This window comes from Bombina bombina, chromosome 3 (assembly GCF_027579735.1).
Source record: "Bombina bombina isolate aBomBom1 chromosome 3, aBomBom1.pri, whole genome shotgun sequence".
Lineage (NCBI taxonomy): Eukaryota > Metazoa > Chordata > Amphibia > Anura > Bombinatoridae > Bombina > Bombina bombina.
In genome coordinates this window covers 103,467,640-103,489,873 of record NC_069501.1, presented here as the reverse complement: position 1 = coordinate 103,489,873, position 22,234 = coordinate 103,467,640, and the positions used below count along the sequence as shown (strand labels likewise).

At 42.1% G+C, this 22,234-nt stretch overlaps 1 protein-coding gene across 1 annotated transcript in view; it reads left to right on the top strand.

The window, feature by feature from the left end:
* Positions 1-22,234, top strand: part of DOP1B (DOP1 leucine zipper like protein B) — a 593,629-nt gene that overhangs the window by 466,951 nt on the left and 104,444 nt on the right. The window contains exons 25-28 of the mRNA XM_053705165.1: positions 4,076-4,142; positions 4,283-4,427; positions 4,874-4,962; positions 11,798-11,907. Of these exons, the coding sequence (XP_053561140.1) occupies positions 4,076-4,142; positions 4,283-4,427; positions 4,874-4,962; positions 11,798-11,907 (411 nt within the window). The remainder of the gene's footprint in view (positions 1-4,075; positions 4,143-4,282; positions 4,428-4,873; positions 4,963-11,797; positions 11,908-22,234) is intronic.

Below are 22,234 nucleotides of genomic sequence, written 5' to 3'. Positions count from 1 at the left end.
CTACCCTTGCTAAACGTACTACTATTCCTACGTCAGATGGTACTTTCTTTAAGGATCCTTTAGATAGGAAAATTGAATCCTTTCTAAGAAAAGCTTATTTGTGTTCAGGTAATCTTCTTAGACCTGCTATATCTTTGGCGGATGTTGCTGCAGCTTCAACTTTTTGGTTGGAAACTTTAGCGCAACAAGTAACAGATCATGATTCTCATAACATTATTATTCTTCTTCAACATGCTAATAATTTTATCTGTGATGCCATTTTTGATATTATCAGAGTTGATGTCAGGTTTATGTCTCTAGCTATTTTAGCTAGAAGAGCTTTATGGCTTAAAACTTGGAATGCTGATATGTCTTCTAAATCGACTCTACTTTCCCTTTCTTTCCAGGGTAATAAATTATTTGGTTCTCAGTTGGATTCTATTATCTCAACTGTTACTGGTGGGAAAGGAACTTTTTTACCTCAGGATAAAAAATCTAAGGGTAAAAACAGGGCTAATAATCGTTTTCGTTCCTTTCGTTTCAACAAAGAACAAAAGCCTGATCCTTCATCCTCAGGAGCAGTTTCAGTTTGGAAACCATCTCCAGTCTGGAATAAATCCAAGCCTTCTAGAAAAGCAAAGCCAGCTTCTAAGTCCACATGAAGGTGCGGCCCTCATTCCAGCCCAGCTGGTAGGGGGCAGAATTTGGATCAATTCTGTTCACAATCTTTGGATTCAGAACATTGTTTCAGAAGGGTACAGAATTGGTTTCAAGATAAGACCTCCTGCAAAGAGATTTTTTCTTTCCCGTGTCCCAGTAAACCCAGCGAAAGCTCAAGCATTTCTGAAATGTGTTTCAGATCTAGAGTTGGCTGGAGTAATTATGCCAGTTCCAGTTCTGGAACAGGGGCTGGGGTTTTATTCGAATCTCTTCATTGTACCAAAGAAGGAGAATTCCTTCAGACCAGTTCTGGATCTAAAAATATTGAATCGTTATGTAAGGATACCAACATTCAAAATGGTAACTATAAGGACTATTCTGCCTTTTGTTCAGCAAGGGCATTATATGTCTACAATAGATTTACAGGATGCATATCTGCATATTCCGATTCATCCAGCTCACTATCAGTTTCTGAGATTCTCTTTCCTGGACAAGCATTACCAGTTTGTGGCCCTGCCGTTTGGCCTAGCAACAGCTCCAAGAATTTTTACAAAGGTTCTCGGTGCCCTTCTGTCTGTAATCAGAGAACAGGGTATTGTGGTATTTCCTTATTTGGACGATATCTTGGTACTTGCTCAGTCTTCACATTTAGCAGAATCTCATACGAATCAACTTGTGTTGTTTCTTCAAGATCATGGTTGGAGGATCAATTCACTAAAAAGTTCATTGATTCCTCAGACAAGGGTAACCTTTTTGGGTTTCCAGATAGATTCAGTGTCCATGACTCTGTCTTTGACAGACAAGAGACGTCTAAAATTGATTTCAGCTTGTCGAAACCTTCAGTCACAATCATTCCCTTCGGTAGCCTTATGCATGGAAATTCTAGGTCTTATGACTGCTGCATCGGACGCAAACCCCTTTGCTCGTTTTCACATGCGACCTCTTCAGCTTTGTATGCTGAACCAATGGTGCAGGGATTACACAAAGATATCTCAATTAATATCTTTAAAACCGATTGTACGACACTCTCTGACGTGGTGGACAGATCACCATCGTTTAGTTCAGGGGGCTTCTTTTGTTCTTCCGACCTGGACTGTAATTTCAACAGATGCAAGTCTTACAGGTTGGGGAGCTGTGTGGGGGTCTCTGACGGCACAAGGGGTTTGGGAATCTCAGGAGGTGAGATTACCGATCAATATTTTGGAACTACGTGCAATTTTCAGAGCTCTTCAGTCTTGGCCTCTTCTGAAGAGAGAGTCGTTCATTTGTTTTCAGACAGACAATGTCACAACTGTGGCATACATCAATCATCAAGGAGGGACTCGCAGTCCTCTGGCTATGAAAGAAGTATCTCGAATTCTGGTTTGGGCGGAATCCAGCTCCTGTCTAATCTCTGCGGTTCATATCCCAGGTATAGACAATTGGGAAGCGGATTATCTCAGTCGCCAAACGTTGCATCCGGGCGAATGGTCTCTTCACCCAGAGGTATTTCTTCAGATTGTTCAAATGTGGGAACTTCCAGAAATAGATCTGATGGCTTCTCATCTAAACAAGAAACTTCCCAGGTATTTGTCCAGATCCCGGGATCCTCAGGCGGAGGCAGTGGATGCATTATCACTTCCTTGGAAGTTTCATCCTGCCTATATCTTTCCGCCTCTAGTTCTTCTTCCAAGAGTAATCTCCAAGATTCTGAAGGAATGCTCGTTTGTTCTGCTGGTAGCTCCAGCATGGCCTCACAGGTTTTGGTATGCGGATCTTGTCCGGATGGCTTCTTGCCAGCCGTGGACTCTTCCGTTAAGACCAGACCTTCTGTCGCAAGGTCCTTTCTTCCATCAGGATCTCAAATCCTTAAATTTAAAGGAATGGAGATTGAACGCTTGATTCTTGGTGAAAGAGGTTTCTCTGACTCTGTGATTAATACTATGTTACAGGCTCGTAAATCTGTTTCTAGAGAAATATATTATAGAGTCTGGAAGACGTATATTTCTTGGTGTCTTTCTCATCATTTTTCTTGGCATTCTTTTAGAATTCCGAGAATTTTGCAGTTTCTTCAGGATGGTTTGGATAAAGGTTTGTCTGCAAGTTCCTTGAAAGGACACATCTCTGCTCTTTCTGTTCTTTTTCACAGTAATATTGCTAATCTTCCTGATATTCATTGTTTTGTACAAGCCTTGGTTCGTATAAAACCTGTCATTAAGTCAATTTCTCCTCCTTGGAGTTTGAATTTGGTTCTGGGGGCTCTTCAAGCTCCTCCGTTTGAACCTATGCATTCATTGGACATTAAATTACTTTCTTGGAAAGTTTTGTTCCTTTTGGCCATCTCTTCTGCAGATGTCTGCTCTTTCTTGTGAGTCTCCTTTTCTGATTTTTCATCAGGATAAGGCGGTGTTGCGAACTTCTTTTGAATTTTTACCTAAGGTTGTGAATTCCAACAACATTAGTAGAGAAATTGTGGTTCCTTCATTATGTCCTAATCCTAAGAATTCTAAGGAGAAATCATTGCATTCTTTGGGTGTTGTTAGAGCTTTGAAATATTATGTTGAAGCTACTAAGTCTTTCCGTAAGACTTCTAGTCTATTTGTCATCTTTTCCGGTTCTAGAAAAGGCCAGAAAGCTTCTGCCATTTCTTTGGCATCTTGGTTGAAATCTTTAATTCATCATGCTTATGTCGAGTCGGGTAAAACTCCGCCTCAAAGGATTACAGCTCATTCTACTAGGTCAGTGTCTACTTCCTGGGCATTTATGAATGAAGCTTCGGTTGATCAGATTTGCAAAGCAGCAACTTGGTCTTCTTTGCATACTTTTACTAAATTCTACCATTTTGATGTATTTTCTTCTTCTGAAGCAGTTTTTGGTAGAAAAGTACTTCAGGCAGCTGTTTCAGTTTGAATCTTCTGCTTATATTTTTCATATTATACTTTATTTTGGGTGTGGATTATTTTTCAGCGGAATTGGCTGTCTTTATTTTATCCCTCCCTCTCTAGTGACTCTTGCGTGGAAAGATCCACATCTTGGGTAGTCATTATCCCATACGTCACTAGCTCATGGACTCTTGCTAATTACATGAAAGAAAACATAATTTATGTAAGAACTTACCTGATAAATTCATTTCTTTCATATTAGCAAGAGTCCATGAGGCCCGCCCTTTTTGTGGTGGTATGATTTTTTTGTATAAAGCACAATTATTCCAATTCCTTATTTTTTATGCTTTCGCACTTTTTTATCACCCCACTTCTTGGCTATTCGTTAAACTGATTTGTCTGTGTGGTGAGGGGTGTATTTATAGGCATTTTGAGGTTTGGGAAACTTTGCCCCTCCTGGTAGGAATGTATATCCCATACGTCACTAGCTCATGGACTCTTGCTAATATGAAAGAAATTAATTTATCAGGTAAGTTCTTACATAAATTATGTTTTTTGTTTTTACTTCTTTACAGTATGTTGAATGATTTTGTGACCAGGACACCGAATATAGAAAACAAGAAGGACCAAAGGGATCTCCAGGTAAAATACTCACTAGTTGCCTACATTATTCATCCACTCCTCATAGATCTCATTTTTACAATAGGCCTTTAAAACCAATACTATTTATGGTATTTTAGACCCCATTAAATTTTCATTAATTGTTCAATTTCTGTCCCCAGGAGGTGACACAGAAGATCCTGGAAGCAGTGGGAAATGTTGCTGGTTCCTCCCTGGAACAGACCAGCTGGTTGAGCAGAAATTTGGAGGTGAAAGCACAACCGCAGGTTTCTTTTGATGACACAGATGCCTATGAGGAATTATATGGTATGAAGCCATAACATCTACCTATTTGTGTTGTTAATATATCAGCTTTCTTTGCTGTTGTCCTGTACATAGAGGAGAGCCAGAGGTTCTGAAACAGTAGTTGCTTAGCAGAGATAGCTGACTGCTCTAGGGTTAAATATATTGTATCATTCTTGACTGAAAATATCTGTGATCATATAATGGGTGTAGAAACAATCATTTTCCTAGTAGATGTTTATCTTGCAAAGACTGAGTCTTTTCTGAACACAACAGAGCATTAAGTTTAAAAATTATTATTAATATTATTATTAATAACCACAATGTGTTATATTTTAGAAAAATCTGTGTAGATCTAGCCAAAATACATACTTATATGCTGTGTACATTTTTTCTTTTTATTGTGTATTATTCCCTTATGATGTATTTAACTGAGGAATGTTCATGATTGAATTATTTACGGTTAATAGACGATTCTGCTGCTGCTGCCCAGTCCTCCATGGTGTCTGCATCTGCACCATCTATCTACAGCGTTCAGGCTCTTTCAATTCTTGCAGAGGTCAGTTCTACTTTTCATTAGCAATAATCATTGTTCTACACTTGTTAAGGGATTTACCAATTTTATACAGTGATTAATTTTTATAGCAATCACCTTTAACAAAATCTGTTTCTAGCAGTTAAAGAGATAGTAAATAACACAATATTTCACCTATGAACAAAATGCTAATAGTGAATATACTTTCTCCTGTTAAGTGTAGTCAGTCCACGGGTCATCCATTACTTATGGAATATTTCTCTTCCTAACAGGAAACTGCAAGAGAATTACCCAGCAGAGCTTGCTATATAGCTCCTCCCCTCACCTATCATACTCAGTCATTCTCTTGCAGCCTAACTAAAAAGGAAGCTGTGAGAGATCTGTGGTGTTTTTTTAACTTAGTTTATTTCTACAATCAAAAGTTTGTTATTTTTAAATGGCACCGGAGTGTGCTGTTTATTCTCAGGCAGCATTAGAAGAAGAATCTGCCTGGGTTTCTTTCTATGGTCTTAGCAGACGTAACTAAGATCCACTGGCTGTTTCTCATCTGAGGCGTGAGGTAACTTCAGAGAAGGGGAATAGCATGCAGGGTCCCCCTGCAACAAATGAGGTATGCGCAGTAATTTATTTTCTGAGGAATGGAATTGACTGAGAAAATACTGCTGATACCATTGTAAAGTAAGTTCAGCCTTAAATGCAGCGATAGCGACTGGTATCAGGCTGATGTGTGTGTGTGTGTGCACTGAATGTATTTTCTAAGGAATGGAATTGACTCTGAAAATACTGTTAATACTGAAATAATGTATGAGCCTTAACTGCAGTAAAAGCGACTGGTAGCAGGCTTATTAATAATAATACATAGCTTTCAAATGTATGTTTAAAACGTTTACTGGCATGTTAATCGTTTTTTGTGAGGTACTTGGTGATAAAACTTATTGGGGCATGATTTTTACCACATGGCCATTTTTGTTTTCTGCATAGAAACAGTTTCTGAGCTTCCCCACTGTTGTAATATGAGTGGTAGGGGCCTATTTTAGCGCTTTTTTACACAGTAAAAATTCAGTCACAATCTGTCTACTTCATCCTCCATGATCCAGATCGTCTCTAGAGAGCTCAGGGGTCTTCAAAATCCATTTTGAGGGAGGTAATCAGTCACAGTAGTCCTGTGACAGTGTATTTGACTGTGAGAAAAACGTTAATTATATAATTGTTATCCGTTTTTGGGTACTAAGGGGTTAATCATCCATTTGCTGGTGGGTGCAATCCTTTGCTAACTTAATACATTTACTGTGAAAATTTGGTTGCTATAACTATTTTTGATCATTGTTATTTCAACTGTGTTAGTTTTTCTGTGCTTCTTAAAGGCACAGTAACGTTTTTTATATTGCTTGTAAATTAATTTTGAAAAGTATTTCCAAGTTTGCTAGTCTCATTGCTAGTTTGTTTAAACATGTCTGACTCAGATGAATCTCTTTGTTCACTATGTTTAAAGGCCAATGTGGAGCCCAATAGAAATTTGTGCACTCAATGTATAGACACTTTAAATAAAAGTCAAACTTTATATGTTAAGAAATTATCACCAGACAACGAGGGGGAAGTTATGCCGACTAACTCTCCTCACGTGTCAGTACCTTCGCCTCCCGCTCAGGAGGTGCGTGATATTGTGGCGCCAAGTACATCAGGGCGACCCATACAAATCACTTTGCAAGACATGGCTACTGTTATGACAGAAGTACTGTCTAAATTGCCAGAATTAAGAGGTAAGCGCGATCACTCTGGAGTTAGAACAGAGCGCGCTGATAATGGTAGAGCCATGTCTGATACTGCGTCACAATTTGCAGAACATGAGGACGGAGAGCTTCATTCTGTGGGTGACGGGTCTGATCCGGATAAACTGGATTCAGAGATTTCAAATGTTAAATTTAAGCTTGAGAACCTCCGCGTATTGCTAGGGGAGGTATTGGCGGCTCTGAATGATTGTAACACGGTTGCAATTCCAGAGAAAGTATGTAGGCTGGATAAATATTTTGCGGTACCGGTGTGTACTGACGTTTTTCCTATACCTAAAAGGCTTACAGAAATTGTTAACAAGGAGTGGGATAGACCCGGTGTGCCCTTTTCACCACCTCCTATATTTAGAAAAATGTTTCCAATAGACGCCACCACACGGGACTTATGGCAGACGGTCCCTAAGGTGGAGGGAGCAGTTTCTACTTTGGCTAAGCGCACCACTATCCCGGTGGAGGATAGCTGTGCTTTTTCAGATCCAATGGATAAAAAGTTAGAGGGTTACCTTAAGAAAATGTTTGTTCAACAAGGTTTTATATTACAACCCCTTGCATGCATCGCGCCTGTTACTGCTGCGGCGGCATTCTGGTTTGAGTCTCTGGAAGAGACCATTCGCACAGCTCCATTGGATGAAATTATGAACAAGCTTAAAACCCTTAAGCTAGCTAACTCATTTGTTTCTGATGCCGTCGTACACTTAACCAAACTTACGGCTAAGAACTCCGGATTCGCCATTTAAGCGCGCAGAGCGCTGTGGCTTAAATCCTGGTCAGCTGACGTGACTTCTAAATCCAAATTGCTTAATATTCCTTTCAAAGGGCAGACCTTATTCGGGCCCGGCTTGAAAGAAATTATTGCTGACATTACGGGAGGAAAGGGCCATGCTCTACCTCAGGACAGGGCCAAATTAAAGGCCAAACAGTCTAATTTTCGTGCCTTTCGTAACTTCAAGGCAGGAGCAGCATCAACTTCCTCCGCTCCAAAACAGGAAGGAGCTGTTGCTCGTTACAGGCAGGGCTGGAAAGTTAACCAGACCTGGAACAGGGGCAAGCAGGCCAAGAAACCTGCTGCTGCCCCCAAGACAGCATGAAGAGAGGGCCCCCTATCCGGAAACGGATCTAGTGGGGGGCAGACTTTCTCTCTTCGCCCAGGCTTGGGCAAGAGATGTCCAGGATCCCTGGGCGTTGGAGATCATATCTCAGGGATATCTCCTGGACTTCAAAACTTCTCCTCCACGGGGGAGATTTCATCTTTTAAGGTTATCAGCAAACCAAACAAAGAAAGAGGCGTTTCTACGCTGTGTACAAGACCTCTTACTAATGGGGGTAATCCACCCAGTTCCGCGGACGGAACACGGGCAGGGATTCTATTCAAATCTATTTGTGGTTCCCAAAAAAGAGGGAACCTTCAGACCAATCTTGGACTTAAAAATCCTAAACAAATTTCTAAGAGTTCCATCATTCAAAATGGAAACTATTCGAACCATCCTTCCCATGATCCAAGAGGGTCAGTACATGACCACGGTGGACTTAAAGGATGCCTACCTTCACATACCGATTCACAAGGACCATTACCGGTATCTGAGATTTGCCTTCCTAGACAGGCATTACCAGTTTGTAGCTCTTCCCTTCGGATTAGCTACGGCCCCAAGAATCTTTACAAAATTCTAGGATCACTTCTGGCGGTACTAAGACCGCGAGGCATAGCGGTGACTCCGTACCTAGACGACATTCTGATACAAGCGTCAAGTTTTCAAACTGCCAAGTCTCATACAGAGATAGTTCTGGCATTTCTGAGGTCGCATGGGTGGAAGGTGAACGTGGAAAAGAGTTCTCTATTACCACTTACAAGAGTTCCCTTTCTAGGGACTCTTATAGATTCTGTAGAGATGAAAATTTACCTGACAGAGGCCAGGTTATTAAAACTTCTAAATGCTTGCGCGTCCTTCACTCCATTCCACACCCGTCAGTAGCTCAGTGCATGGAAGTAATCGGCTTAATGGTAGCGGCAATGGACATAGTACCATTTGCGCGCCTGCATCTCAGACCGCTGCAATTGTGCATGCTAAGTCAGTGGAACGGGGATTACTCAGATTTGTCCCCCCTACTAAATCTGGATCAAAAGACCAGAGATTCTCTTCTATGGTGACTCTCTCGGCCACATCTGTCCAAGGGGATGACCTTTCGCAGGCCAGATTGGACGATTGTAACAACAGACACCAGCCTTCTAGGCTGGGGAGCAGTCTGGAATTCCCTGAAAGCTCAGGGATTATGGACTCAGGAGGAGAAACTCCTCCCAATAAATATTCTGGAGTTAAGAGCAATATTCAATGCTCTCCTAGCTTGGCCTCAGTTAGCAACTCTGAGGTTCATCAGATTTCAGTCGGACAACATCACGACTGTGGCTTACATCAACCATCAAGGGGGGAACCAGAAGTTCCCTAGCGATGTTGGAAGTCTCAAAGATAATTCGCTGGGCAGAGTCTCACTCTTGCCACCTGTCAGCGATCTACATCCCAGGCGTGGAGAACTGGGAGGCGGATTTTCTAAGTCGCCAGACTTTTCATCCGGGAGAGTGGGAGCTCCATCCGGAGGTCTTTGCTCAACTGATTCGTCGTTGGGGCAAACCAGATCTGGATCTCATGGCGTCTCGTCAGAACGCCAAGCTTCCTTGTTACGGATCCAGGTCCAGGGACCCGGGAGCGGTGCTGATAGATGCTCTGACAGCCCCTTGGGTCTTCAACATGGCTTATGTGTTTCCACCATTCCCAATGCTTCCTCGTTTGATTGCCAAGATCAAACAGGAGAGAGCTTCGGTGATTCTGATAGCGCCTGCGTGGCCACGCAGGACCTGGTATGCAGACCTAGTGGACATGTCGTCCTGTCCACCGTGGTCTCTGCCTCTGAGACAGGACCTTCTAATTCAGGGTCCTTTCAAACATCCAAATCTAATTTCTCTGAGGCTGACTGCATGGAGATTGAACGCTTGATTCTATCAAAGCGTGGTTTCTCGGAGTCGGTTATTGATACCTTAATACAGGCTAGGAAGCCTGTTACCAGAAAAATTTACCATAAAATATGGAGTAAATATTTACGTTGGTGCGAATCCAAGAGTTACTCATGGAGTAAGGTTAGGATTCCTAGGATATTGTCCTTTCTACAAGAGGGTTTAGAAAAGGGCTTATCTACTAGTTCGTTAAAGGGACAGATTTCTGCTCTGTCTATTCTTCTACACAAACGTCTGGCTGAAGTTCCAGACGTTCAGGCTTTCTGTCAGGCTTTAACTAGGATTAAGCCTGTGTTTAAGTCTGTTGCTCCGCCGTGGAGCTTAAACTTAGTTCTTAATGTTCTTCAAGGCGTTCCATTTGAACCCCTTCATTCCATTGATATCAAGTTGTTATCTTGGAAAGTTCTGTTTTTGATGGCTATTTCCTCGGCTCGAAGAGTCTCTGAGTTATCTGCCTTACATTGTGATTCTCCTTATCTGATTTTTCATTCAGACAAGGTAGTCCTGCGTACTAAACCTGGGTTCTTACCTAAGGTAGTTACTATCAGGAATATCAATCAAGAGATTGTTGTTCCATCTCTGTGTCCTAACCCTTCTTCAAAGAAGGAACGACTTTTGCATAATCTGAACGTAGTCCGTGCCCTGAAATTCTATTTGCAGGCAACTAAGGATTTTCGTCAAACTTCTTCCCTGTTTGTCGTTTACTCTGGACAGAGGAGAGGTCAAAAGGCTTCGCTACCTCTCTCTCTTTTTGGCTTCGTAGCATAATACGCTTAGATTTCTGCTCTGTCTATTCTTCTACACAAACGTCTGGCTGAAGTTCCAGACGTTCAGGCTTTCTGTCAGGCTTTAACTAGGATTAAGCCTGTGTTTAAGTCTGTTGCTCCGCCGTGGAGCTTAAACTTAGTTCTTAATGTTCTTCAAGGCGTTCCATTTGAACCCCTTCATTCCATTGATATCAAGTTGTTATCTTGGAAAGTTCTGTTTTTGATGGCTATTTCCTCGGCTCGAAGAGTCTCTGAGTTATCTGCCTTACATTGTGATTCTCCTTATCTGATTTTTCATTCAGACAAGGTAGTCCTGCGTACTAAACCTGGGTTCTTACCTAAGGTAGTTACTATCAGGAATATCAATCAAGAGATTGTTGTTCCATCTCTGTGTCCTAACCCTTCTTCAAAGAAGGAACGACTTTTGCATAATCTGAACGTAGTCCGTGCCCTGAAATTCTATTTGCAGGCAACTAAGGATTTTCGTCAAACTTCTTCCCTGTTTGTCGTTTACTCTGGACAGAGGAGAGGTCAAAAGGCTTCGCTACCTCTCTCTCTTTTTGGCTTCGTAGCATAATACGCTTAGCCTATGAGACTGCTGGACAGCAGCCTCCTGAAAGGATTACAGCTCATTCTACTAGAGCTGTGGCTTCCACCTGGGCCTTTAAAAATGAGGCCTCTGTTGAACAGATTTGCAAGGCTGCGACTTGGTCTTCGCTTCACACTTTTTCAAAATTTTACAAATTTGATACTTCGTCGGAGGCTATTTTTGGGAGAAGGGTACTTCAGGCAGTGGTTCCTTCTGTTTAATGTTCCTGCCTTGTCCCTCCCTTCATCCGTGTACTTTAGCTTTGGTATTGGTATTCCATAAGTAATGGATGACCCGTGGACTGACTACACTTAACAGGAGAAAACATAATTTATGCTTACCTGATAAATTCCTTTCTCCTGTAGTGTAGTCAGTCCACGGCCCGCCCTGTTTTTACGGCAGGTCTAAATTTTAATTAAACTCCAGTCACCACTGTACCCTATGGTTTCTCCTTTCTCGTCTGCTTTGGTCGAATGACTGAGTATGATAGGTGAGGGGAGGAGCTATATAGCAAGCTCTGCTGGGTAATTCTCTTGCAGTTTCCTGTTAGGAAGAGAAATATTCCATAAGTAATGGATGACCCGTGGACTGACTACACTACAGGAGAAAGGAATTTATCAGGTAAGCATAAATTATGTTTTTGTTTCTTACACATTATAAACATTAGTCTCATGCTTGTATTCCAATTTTCTCTTTCCCCATATGAAAGGTTTTGGCTACTCTTCTAGACATGGTTTACAGAAGTGATGAGAAGGAGAAGGCTGTCCCATTAATCTCCCGACTTCTGTATTATGTATTTCCTTATCTACGAAATCACAGGTAATTACGATCATTGGCACCTCACTGTTAAAAATGGTTCCAACAAAGTGGTCAATTCTTTGTAGTAGTGTTTATAAGCTGTTTTACAGCTCCTGATAAGCCTTTTTGTTCATCAGAATGCAAACAAAAAGAGATATTGCAAGTTGGATATCCTACAATTCACCCATAATATGCTTGGACAGCATAGACTTTCCACCCAACTATGAGTTATCAACTAAGTTTCTACCACAAAATGTACACATTGAGTTCAACAGCCAAAGGCACTTGATAAATGCTCATTACCTACAGACTTACTGTTAACACACGGGCCAACAATATGCACATGCTCGGACCAGAGAAACAATATGGTGCAACCCATGCCAGCAATGGCAACAGCCATTTTTGATGACTATAGATTAATCATCATCAATATTTAAATGTTAAATCATGAATAAAACATAGATACAATTTATCCACAGTTCTGAAATCAATATAGATATCAATCCCAATGTATATCTATCTGTAAATGACATTAAAAATAAATACCACTCTACCCAATTGCATGACACACAGCCTTCATTTACCCACCATAAAAGGAAGCACTCACTAGTAGATGCCATGTTGCATGTTGTCAATGTTTCTTATTGACTGTGGAGGTGATAGGGATGTGATGTAAGGTAAAATGAGTCCACATCTTCCATTTTAGATGTGTGACTGTTTCATTTGGTGTATCAATATCATCAGCCACTATCGTTCATTAAAGCTATTGTGGGCAAAACGAGATTCAATCTTGCAGTAGTTATCAAGCTCATCTGTGTTTGACTATTGAATATTGTGATCACTTTAATAAAAAAAAAGGTTTTCCTGTATTGAAAGGGAAAATAATAATGGATAAGTGAAATAATATCACAATATTGAAATAAAATAAAACAAAATATACAACCTGTACCAAAAATGACCTGCACCCATATGACAATCTCGGTACAAACAATCCCAAAAATCACACAATTTTTTAATATATTGCAAAACCTGCTATATTTCCATCTTAATTGGAGGAGAGTCCACGGCTTCATTCATTACTTGTGGGAAATAAGAACCTGGCCACCAGGAGGAGGCAAAGACACCCCAGCCAAAGTCTTAAATACCTCCCCCACTCCCCTCATCCCCCAGTCATTCTTTGCCTTTCATCACAGGAGATTGGCAGAGAAGTGTCAGAAGATTCGTAGTAGTCTCTTATGGAGGCTAGTACTCTTCGGAATGGGACTGGAGTTTTAAGTAGTCTTGTCCGCCTCTCAGTGAGAGCATGGTTGAAAGTTAGTCTGGCGATGCAGGGAGAGTCTTTCGGCGAAACCATCACGACTCAGATTAACAGCTCCATAAGCAATCAGGGTTGACGAGTTTCGCTGCCTGCTTTCTGCTCTCAAGTCCATGTCGGGAGCGATGCTACTACCCTGTCACACTTGAAAAGCCGTGTTCCTGTTCCACGGCGTAGATTTTGGTAAGATCGTTTTATTTATACACGTATGATAACGTAAGAAGACAGTTTCACAGTGTGTCTCCTTTTATCTGTATAGAATCAGGGGTTAATATCCTCGGAAGGGGGTTATTGAACAGGGGGGGATATATGCATAATATTCTTTATTGTGTTTAATGCTGCGACATGTGTGAGATGAGGCTCTGTCAATGTGTGAACGTCAGTTTTCCTTTTTTTGGCACTCCATGTGATCGGGTGTGGCCTCTTTAACTTCCTCTTTCTTGACCGGCAGTTGTAGGAGACGAATCAGTTTCTCTGTGGTCCGGGTCATAGGAGGTGGTGACACTACTAATCCTCCCGCGGGAGGGACCCTTTGGCCGCCAGATTTCGCCGATCAGTTTTTCACGGTTTCTGTGACTTTTAATGCCAAGTCACGCCCTGCTAAGCGCAAGCGAAAGGTGAACCATAGCTATCCGTCCCAGGGGTCATCTACTCCGTTGGATAACTCCGCTGATGAAGACAACTCTGACTCTTCGGTGGACGCTCTTTCTGGGTCAGAATCGGCGACATCTAGCCCTCCGGCTGCGGAGGAGCCAGACTTTAAGTTTAAGAAGTTGCTTGCTATGTTAGAGGTTTCAGAACCAAAACTACTAGAGGAACCTTCGATCCCTAAGCTAGATAGGGTTACGAGGATAGAGTAGTGCCTCAGACCTTCAAAGTCCCCATTAAGATAGCTAATATTATTAAGAACAAATAGGAGAAACTTGGCTCGTTCTTTTCCCCCTCTACTTCTTTTAAAAAACTGTTCCCCGTTCCGACTCGCAGCTTGAGCTGTGGGGGCCCCTCCCTAAGGTGGATGGTGCTGTCTCCATGCTCGCCTAGCGCACAACTATCCCCCTCGAAGATAGCTCTTCGTTCAAGGAGCCCATGGAATAAAAATTGGAATCCATGTTGAGAAAGATGTTGCAGCTCACAGGGTTCGTTTTTCAACCGGCAGCGGCGGTTGCTGCGGTGGCTGGAGCTGCTACCTACTGGTGTGATGCTTTATCAGCTATGGTCGAGGTGGAGACTCCCCTCGAGGAGATACAGGAACGAATTAAGGGTAGCTAATTCATTCATCTGTGATGCAAATATGCAGGTTATTTGCCTGAATGCCAATACATCAGGTTTTTCTGGTCTAGCCCGTAGTGCTCTGTAGTTAAGTCGTGGTCTGCTGACATGACTTCCAAGTCTAGATTACTATCCCTCCCATTTCAGGGAAAAGTTATTTTTGGTCCAGGCCTAGACTCTATCATATCCACAGTCACGGGTGGCAAGGGTACTTTCCTACCGCAGGATAAGAAGAATAAGCCTAAGGGGTCTACTTTTCATCGCTTTTGTTCGGACAAGTCCCAACACCAGCAGCCTGCCGCAAAAACAGAGCAGTCCAAGGGATCTTGGAAACCAGCTCAATCTTGGAACAAAGCCAAGCAGAGCAAGAAGCCTGCTGAGACAAAAATTACATGAAGGGGCGGCCCCCGAACCGCCTCTGGATCGTGTAGGGACAGACTATCTCTTTTCACGGAGGCTTGGATAATAGACGTTCAGGATCCTTGGGTTCTGCAGGTCATCGCCCAGGGTTACAAGATAGGGTTCAAGACTCATCCGCCCAGGGACAGATTCATCCTATCAAACCTATCGTCAAGACCAGAGAAGAGTGATGCCTTTCTAGAGTGCATTAGGAATCTCTCTTCTCTAGGGGTAATCGTTCCAGTCCCTCTAGCAGAAAGAGGTCTGGGGTATTATTCAAACCTATTCATGGTCCCAAAGAAGGAGGGCACGTTTTGCCCGATTCTAGACCTAAAGTGCCTAAACAAATTTCTGTCAGTCCCATCGTTCAAGATGGAGACGATCAGGTCTATTCTTCCCGTAGTTCAAGAAGGACAGTTCATGACTACAATATATTTGAAGGATGCTTACCTTCACGTGCCAATCCACAAGGATCACTTCAGGTTCCTAAGATTTGCTTTTCTGGACCAACACTTACAGTTTGTGATCCTACCGTTCGGCCTGGCGACTGCCCCAAGAGTCTTTACTGAGGTTCTGGGAGCGCTGCTCGCGTTGCAGAGAGCTAGAGGTATTGAAGTGGCACCTTATCTGGGTGACATCCCGGTCCAGGCTCCGTTCTGCAGTATCGCAGAGAAACATTCATGGGCTCCTCTTCTTCTCCTTTGATCTCATGGATGGAAGATAAACGTAGGAAAGAGTTCCCAGCAACAAAGTGGAATTCCTGGGTACAATAATAGATTCTATATCCATGAAGATATTCCTGACATATCAGAGACGTTGCAAGATTGCGTCCAGCTGTCTTGCCCTTCAGACCTCCTCAAGGCCATCTGTGGCCCGGTGTATGGAGGTGATCGGGCTCATGGTAACCAGCATAGATGTCATTCCATACACGAGGTTCCATCTCAGACCTCTTCAGTTGTGCATGTTGAAACAATCCCAACAGATCTCTCTGGACAACCGAATGAGGGAATCCCTCTCTTGGTGGATCAGTTCAGGACGACTGTCCCAGGGGACATCCTTCTTGAGACCATCCTGGGAGATTATGACCACGGACACAAGTCTGTCCGGATGGGGAGCTGTTTGGGGTGCCAGGAAGCCACAGGACAGGTGGACTCAAGAGGAGTCACTTCTCCTGATCAATATTCTGGAACTTCGAGTGCTCTTCAATGCTCTGAGGGCTTGGCCCCTTCTGGGGGTCATCCCGATTCATCAGATTCCAGTCGGACAACATTACCTCGGTGGCTTACATCAACCATGAGGGGGGAACGAGAAGCTCCCTGTCCATGAGGGAAGTATCTCAGATTCTGGTATGGGCGGAGACCCACAACTGTTCGCTATCAGCAATCCACATTCAGGGTGTGGACAACTGGGAAGCGGATTTTCTCAGCAGGTAATCGTTTCATCCGGGGGAATGGTCTCTCCATCCCGAGGTGTTTGCCGAGATCTGCAACAGATGGGGGACGCCGGAGATAGATCTCATAGCATCCAGACTTAACTTCAAGCTACCCAGATACGGGTTGCGGTCCAGGGATCCCCAGGCAGTACTGATAGATGCCTTAGTGTTGCCATGGGAGTTCAACCTAGTCAACATATTTCCACCGTTGCCACTTCTACCTCGAGTAGTGGTCCGCATCAAGCAGGAGCAAGCTTTAGCTATTCTGATTGCTCTGTCGTGGCCGTGGAGGACGTGGTTTGCGGATCTGGTAGGGATGTCATAGTCTCCTCCATGGAGGTTACCTTGTCGCAGAGATCTGCTGATTCAGGGTCCCTTTCTGCATCAAAATCTCGATTCTCTGAGGCTGACTACGTGGGGATTGAACGCCTAGTCCTAGCCAAGAGAGGATTTTCTGAGAGAGGGATTGATACTCTCATTCAAGCCAGGAAACCGGTCACTCGTCGCATCTATCATAAGGTGTGGAGGACCTATTTGTCCTGGTGTGAGGAACGTGGATATCCCTGGCATAAGGTTAGAGTATCCAGGATCCTGTCCTTCCTCCAGGATGGGTTGTAGAAGGGACTTGCCGCCAGTTCCTTAAATGGACAGATTTTGGCTTTATCTGTACTGTTACACAAGAAGCTTGCGGAGCTTCCTGATATTCAGTCCCTTTGTTCAGACTCTGTCTAGGATCAGGCCTGTCTTTAGAAATTCCGCCCCCCCTTGGAGCTTAAACTTGCTACTTAAGATTTTGCAGAGGGCTCAGTTTGAGCCTATGCATTCGCTTGACATTAAAATTCTATCCTGGAAGGTCCTAATCCTACTGGCTATTGCAGTCCTTCTCACTGGATTGGGATTTCTTCCCAAGGTTGTGTTGAATCGTAACATCAATCAGGAAATAGTAGTTCCTTCCTTGTGTCCTAACCCTTCTTCTTCGAAGGAAAGGTTGCTTCTTAATTTGGATTTGGTTCGAGTCTTGAAGTTGTATTTTCAGGACACAATATAATTCAGACAGACCTCGTCTTTATTTGTTGTGTATTCAGGGAAGCGCAAGTGGCAGAGGGCTTCTTCCACTTCCCTATTTTTTTGGTTAAGGAGCATTATCAGCTTGGCCTATGAAACAGCGGGACATAAGCCTCCTCAGAGGATTACGGCTCATTCAACTAGGGCTGTGGCCTCTTCATGGGCCTTAAAGGGACAGTTCACCCAAAAACTTTCTCCCCTTTAAATTATTCCCAATGATCCTTTTTACCTGCTAGAGTGTATTAAATTGGTTGCAAGTAGCTCCTTTACTCATATTTCAGCATTTGAAATAGCTGATTTAGCTTGTGGTTTCCCAACCTATACTGAAAGTTTTGATACTGGCGTATATGCTATTGACAAGCCTAAGTAAACACAGCCAGCAGAAGAGATTACACCCTCAGTGGGGGCATGATAGTTAAGTAATAAAACGATAATTTTCCATTGTTCTCTCTATGTATTGAGCTTTGGTGTTCCAGACAAATATAAGATAAGGAAGCAAGTCTGTGTCCATGAAAGTGATAACATAATGAGATCTGATATTACCTGAAGCTCAACCCATTGTAATAGGCTGTGGTTTCAAAGCACAAAACCAGCTACTTCAGATACACAAATAAACCTGAAAATGCAATTTCTCAAATATTTTATACTCTGCAGTTGGTATAACAAGTCATTTAAAATACATTTATGGAAAAACAATTTTACAGTGTACTGTCCCTTTAAGAATGAGGCCTCTATGGAGCAGATTTGTAAGGCAACTACTTGGTCCTCCTTACATACTTTTGCTAAGTTTTACAAATTTGATGTCTTTGCTTCGGCGGAAGCAGCTTTTGGGAGACAGGTTTTGCAGGCTGTGGTGCCCTCAGATTAGGGTCCGCCTCCTTTTTGCCCTCCCGTTTTTTCCATTCAGTGTCCTCTAGAGCTTGAGTATTTGTTTCCCACAAGTAATGAATGATGCTGTGGACTCTCCTCCCATTAAGATGGAAAACATAAATTATGCTTACCTGATCATTTAATTTCCATCTGTGGGAGGAGAGTCCACGGCTCCCTCCCGTTTCTCCGGTGGACGGACCTAAATTTATTTTTGTTCTTCTGGCACCATTTATATCCTGATATTTATCCTACTGTTTCTTGTTCCCTTGGCAGAATAACTGGGGGATGAGGGGAGTGGGGGAGGTATTTAAGCCTTTGGCTGGGGTGTCTTTGCCTCCTTCTGGTGGCCAGGTTCTTATTTCCCACAAGTAATGAATGAAGCCGTGGACTCTCCTCCCACAGATGGAAATTAAATTTTCAGGTAAGCATAATTTATGTTTTTTGAAGAGTAGCCCAACCAATACTGCTCTTGAACCCCAGCCTCTTGTGCTGCCATGGATCTTCAGAGAGTGATCTTTCGTTTAGAGCAGTTTTGACCGGTCGAGCTAGGTGTCTATAAATTATATCCAAAGGAGTAGCAGCACACTTCTTCAAGAATCACAAGAATTGTTTATTGGTATCAATAAAAACATATCACAACGTTTCGGTCCAACCAACCTTAATCATATTGTATACAAGATCTACAAAGACCACACTTTTTAACCCCTTGGCGACCAGCGATGGTGCCGATCGTTGGTGGCGTGGAAGGGATACCAGGGAGGTGGGTGGGCGGCCCATCGCTGCAGAGGAGTTCCGGATCCGGGATTGCCGGCAGAGGGAGCGTGCGTGCACGAGGTGCAGGAACATGTACGCCCGCTACTGTGATGGAGTTTAAAGGAGGGTGAGGGAGGAGGGGGAATAAGTGTTGGGGAAAGGGATCTGGGAGGAGGAGGTGGGGAGTGTATTGAGGGGGGCAGCTACACTACATAAAAAAACACTTTTTGTAACAAATTGGGTACTGGCAGACAGACCAAATAGGTAGAGAGGGGAGGGTTAGAGAGCTGTTTGGGGGGGGTCAGGGAGGTTGGGGGCTTAGGGGGGATTCTACACTGCAGAATATATATGCGGAAAAAAATATTTTAGTACTGGCAGACTTTCTGTCAGTACTTAAGATGGCAGTGACAATTGTGGGGGAGGAAAGGGAGCTGTTTGAGAGGGGTCAGGGAGGGATCAGGCGGTGGAATGTGTCAGGTGGGAGGCTGATCTCTACACTAAAGCTAAAATTAACCCTACAAGCTACCTAATTAACCCCTTCACTGCTGGGCATAATAAAAGTGTGGTGCGCAGCGGCATTTAACGGCCTTCTAATTACCAAAAAGCAATGCCAAAGCCATATATATCTGCTATTTCTGAACAAAGGGGATCCCAGAGAAACATTTACAACCATCTGTGGCATGACTGCACAAGCTGTTTGTAAATAATTGCAGTGAGAAACCTAAAGTTTGTGAAAAAGTGAACAATTTTCTTTATTTTATCGAATTTGGGGGTGAAATGGTGGCATGAAATATACCAAAATGGGCCTAAATCAATACTTTGGGTTGTCTACTAAAAAAAATATTTACATGTGAAGGATTATTCAGGGATTCCTGACAGATATCAGTGATCCAATGTAACTATCGCTAATTTTGAAAAAAATGGCTTGGAAGTAGCAAAATGCTACTTGTACTTATTGCCCTATAACTTGCAAAGAACATGTAAACATTGGATATTTCTAAACTTAGGACAAAATTTAGAAACTATTTAGCATGGGTGTTTTTTTGGTGGTTGTAGATGTGTAACAGATTTTGGGGGTCAAAGTTAGATGATGATAATGTTATTTTTAGAAAGTCCATTTAATGGCAATAAAAAACGGTATATAATAGGTGTGGGTACAGTAAATGAGTAAAATGAGAAAATTACAGCTAAACACAAACACCGCAGAAATGTAAAAATAGCCCTGGTCCCAAACGGTAAGAAAATTTAAAAGTGATATGGTCACTAAGGGGTAAACCCTAACTGGGCATAGCTAATAATCCATACAGGTGTAGATTAACCTTTTCATTACCGATAACATATATATTTAAAATTATTCATAGCTCCATCTAGTGGTTAGCTAAATAAAACAATAGCTGAGTTAGCAATAGAACCTATTCATTTATATTATTATATAGTATATACAGAATTACATTGAATCAACTATATAATGGATTAATGTCAAATATCAGAGGCAAAATAAATCCATGTTAAGCTTAAATAAAACGGTCCACTTTAATCTCTCCATTCATACCTAAATGGTTTAACATTTAAAAAAAATTCTCTACATTTTAATAATTTAACTCTATCTCCACCTCTTCTTGGTCTTTTAATATGATCAATGATTTGGAAACTTAGTTGTGATTTAGTATGGTCAGCCTCCATAAAGTGATTAGAGACAAGGGCTTTCTTGTTCTTGTTCCGTATGTTAGATTTATTCTCATTAATCCTGTCTTGAATCCTACTAGTGGATTTGCCTATATAAATCTTGGAACAAGGACACTTAAATAAATATATTGCAAATTCTGTATTGCAGGTATAAAAGCCTGGAATTTTTTTATTTTTTTTTACCTGTTTGGGGATGATAAAAAAATTCTCGCTTGATCATATTGTTGCAATTGCAAAAACCTAAGCATGGAAAATAACCTAGTTTAGGTATAGATAAACATGTCTGCAGGGGGCCTTTACTAGGGCCAATATCTGCCCTAATTAATTTGTCCCTTATGTTTTTACTTCTCCTAAAAGGATTGGTTTCAAATTGAACTCTTTAATATGTGGATTTAAATCATTTAATATGTACAAATGTTTATTGACTATTTTCATTACCTTCTCACTTTAAGGGCCATACTAAGACACAAATGTTAAACGTTGCATTTTTGTTTTCTCATTTGAATTTCCCTTTAATATAGATTCTCTTGATTTTTCTCCTATTTCCTTTATTTGTTGCTGTATAAGATACTCTGGATACCCTCTCTCCAAAAAAATCCACCCCTTTCTCCTAATCTTTTATGTACTATTTTCTTATTAGATACTATTTCTTTCCTTAGATATGGTGAGTCCACGACGTCATCAATTACTAGTGAGAATATCTCTCCTGGCCAGCAGGAGGCGGCAAAGAGCACCACAGCAAAGCTGTTAAGTATCACTCCCCTTCCCACAACCCCCAGTCATTCTCTTTGCCATCAGTGCAAGGAGGAGGTGAAGTTTAGGTGTCTGATAAGATACCCAGTCATTCTCTTTGCCTCTGTCAATGGAGGAGGTGAAGTTTGGTGTCTGAAGAAATGAAATCCTTTAAGGGGATAGTTTTACCTGCAAGCAAGGATTTGGGTATAGCTGTAGTCCACTTCAATCTCTGCTGCAGAGTAGTGGTGGCTTTTAAGCAGTTAGGAAGTTGTAAGGTGGTGCTTACTTTGTTTTTTCTAACATATTGCTGCCCTAAGTATAGAAAGCCAGAGTTGGTTACTCCGTTCTTTCTTTTTTCCACAGGTCTCTGTAAGGAGTTTGTCCTTTCACGCCTTGTGAGCTGTCATCCTGCTGGACAGCTAGACTGCAGGTAAGTGTTTTTTTTTTCTTCTAGGTATAGGAGACTTTGCTCTTTAGAAGATTCACTATTTATTTTCTGCAGTTTTTCTTTATGTGATTTAGTAATCCTTTAAATAGGATTCGATAGGCAGTATGGAGACACTATGTGATTTGGGCAATGGGACCGGGTGCTGCTTGATTTTTATTGTTGGCAAATGTTTGTTTTGTTTATTTAGTAACGGTTGTTGCTATGTTTTTTTATTTTTTGAATTGCGCGCCTTTTTCTTGTCAGTGGTTTTCCGGATGTGCTGGTCATGTGATCCTTGTGTTTCAGTTATACGGAACGGATTGGCGTCTGTGTTGTTGCTGCAGTCTGTCTCAGTGTATGTGCAGTTGCGTTTCAGTCTCTGTGTCCTCTTCAAGTC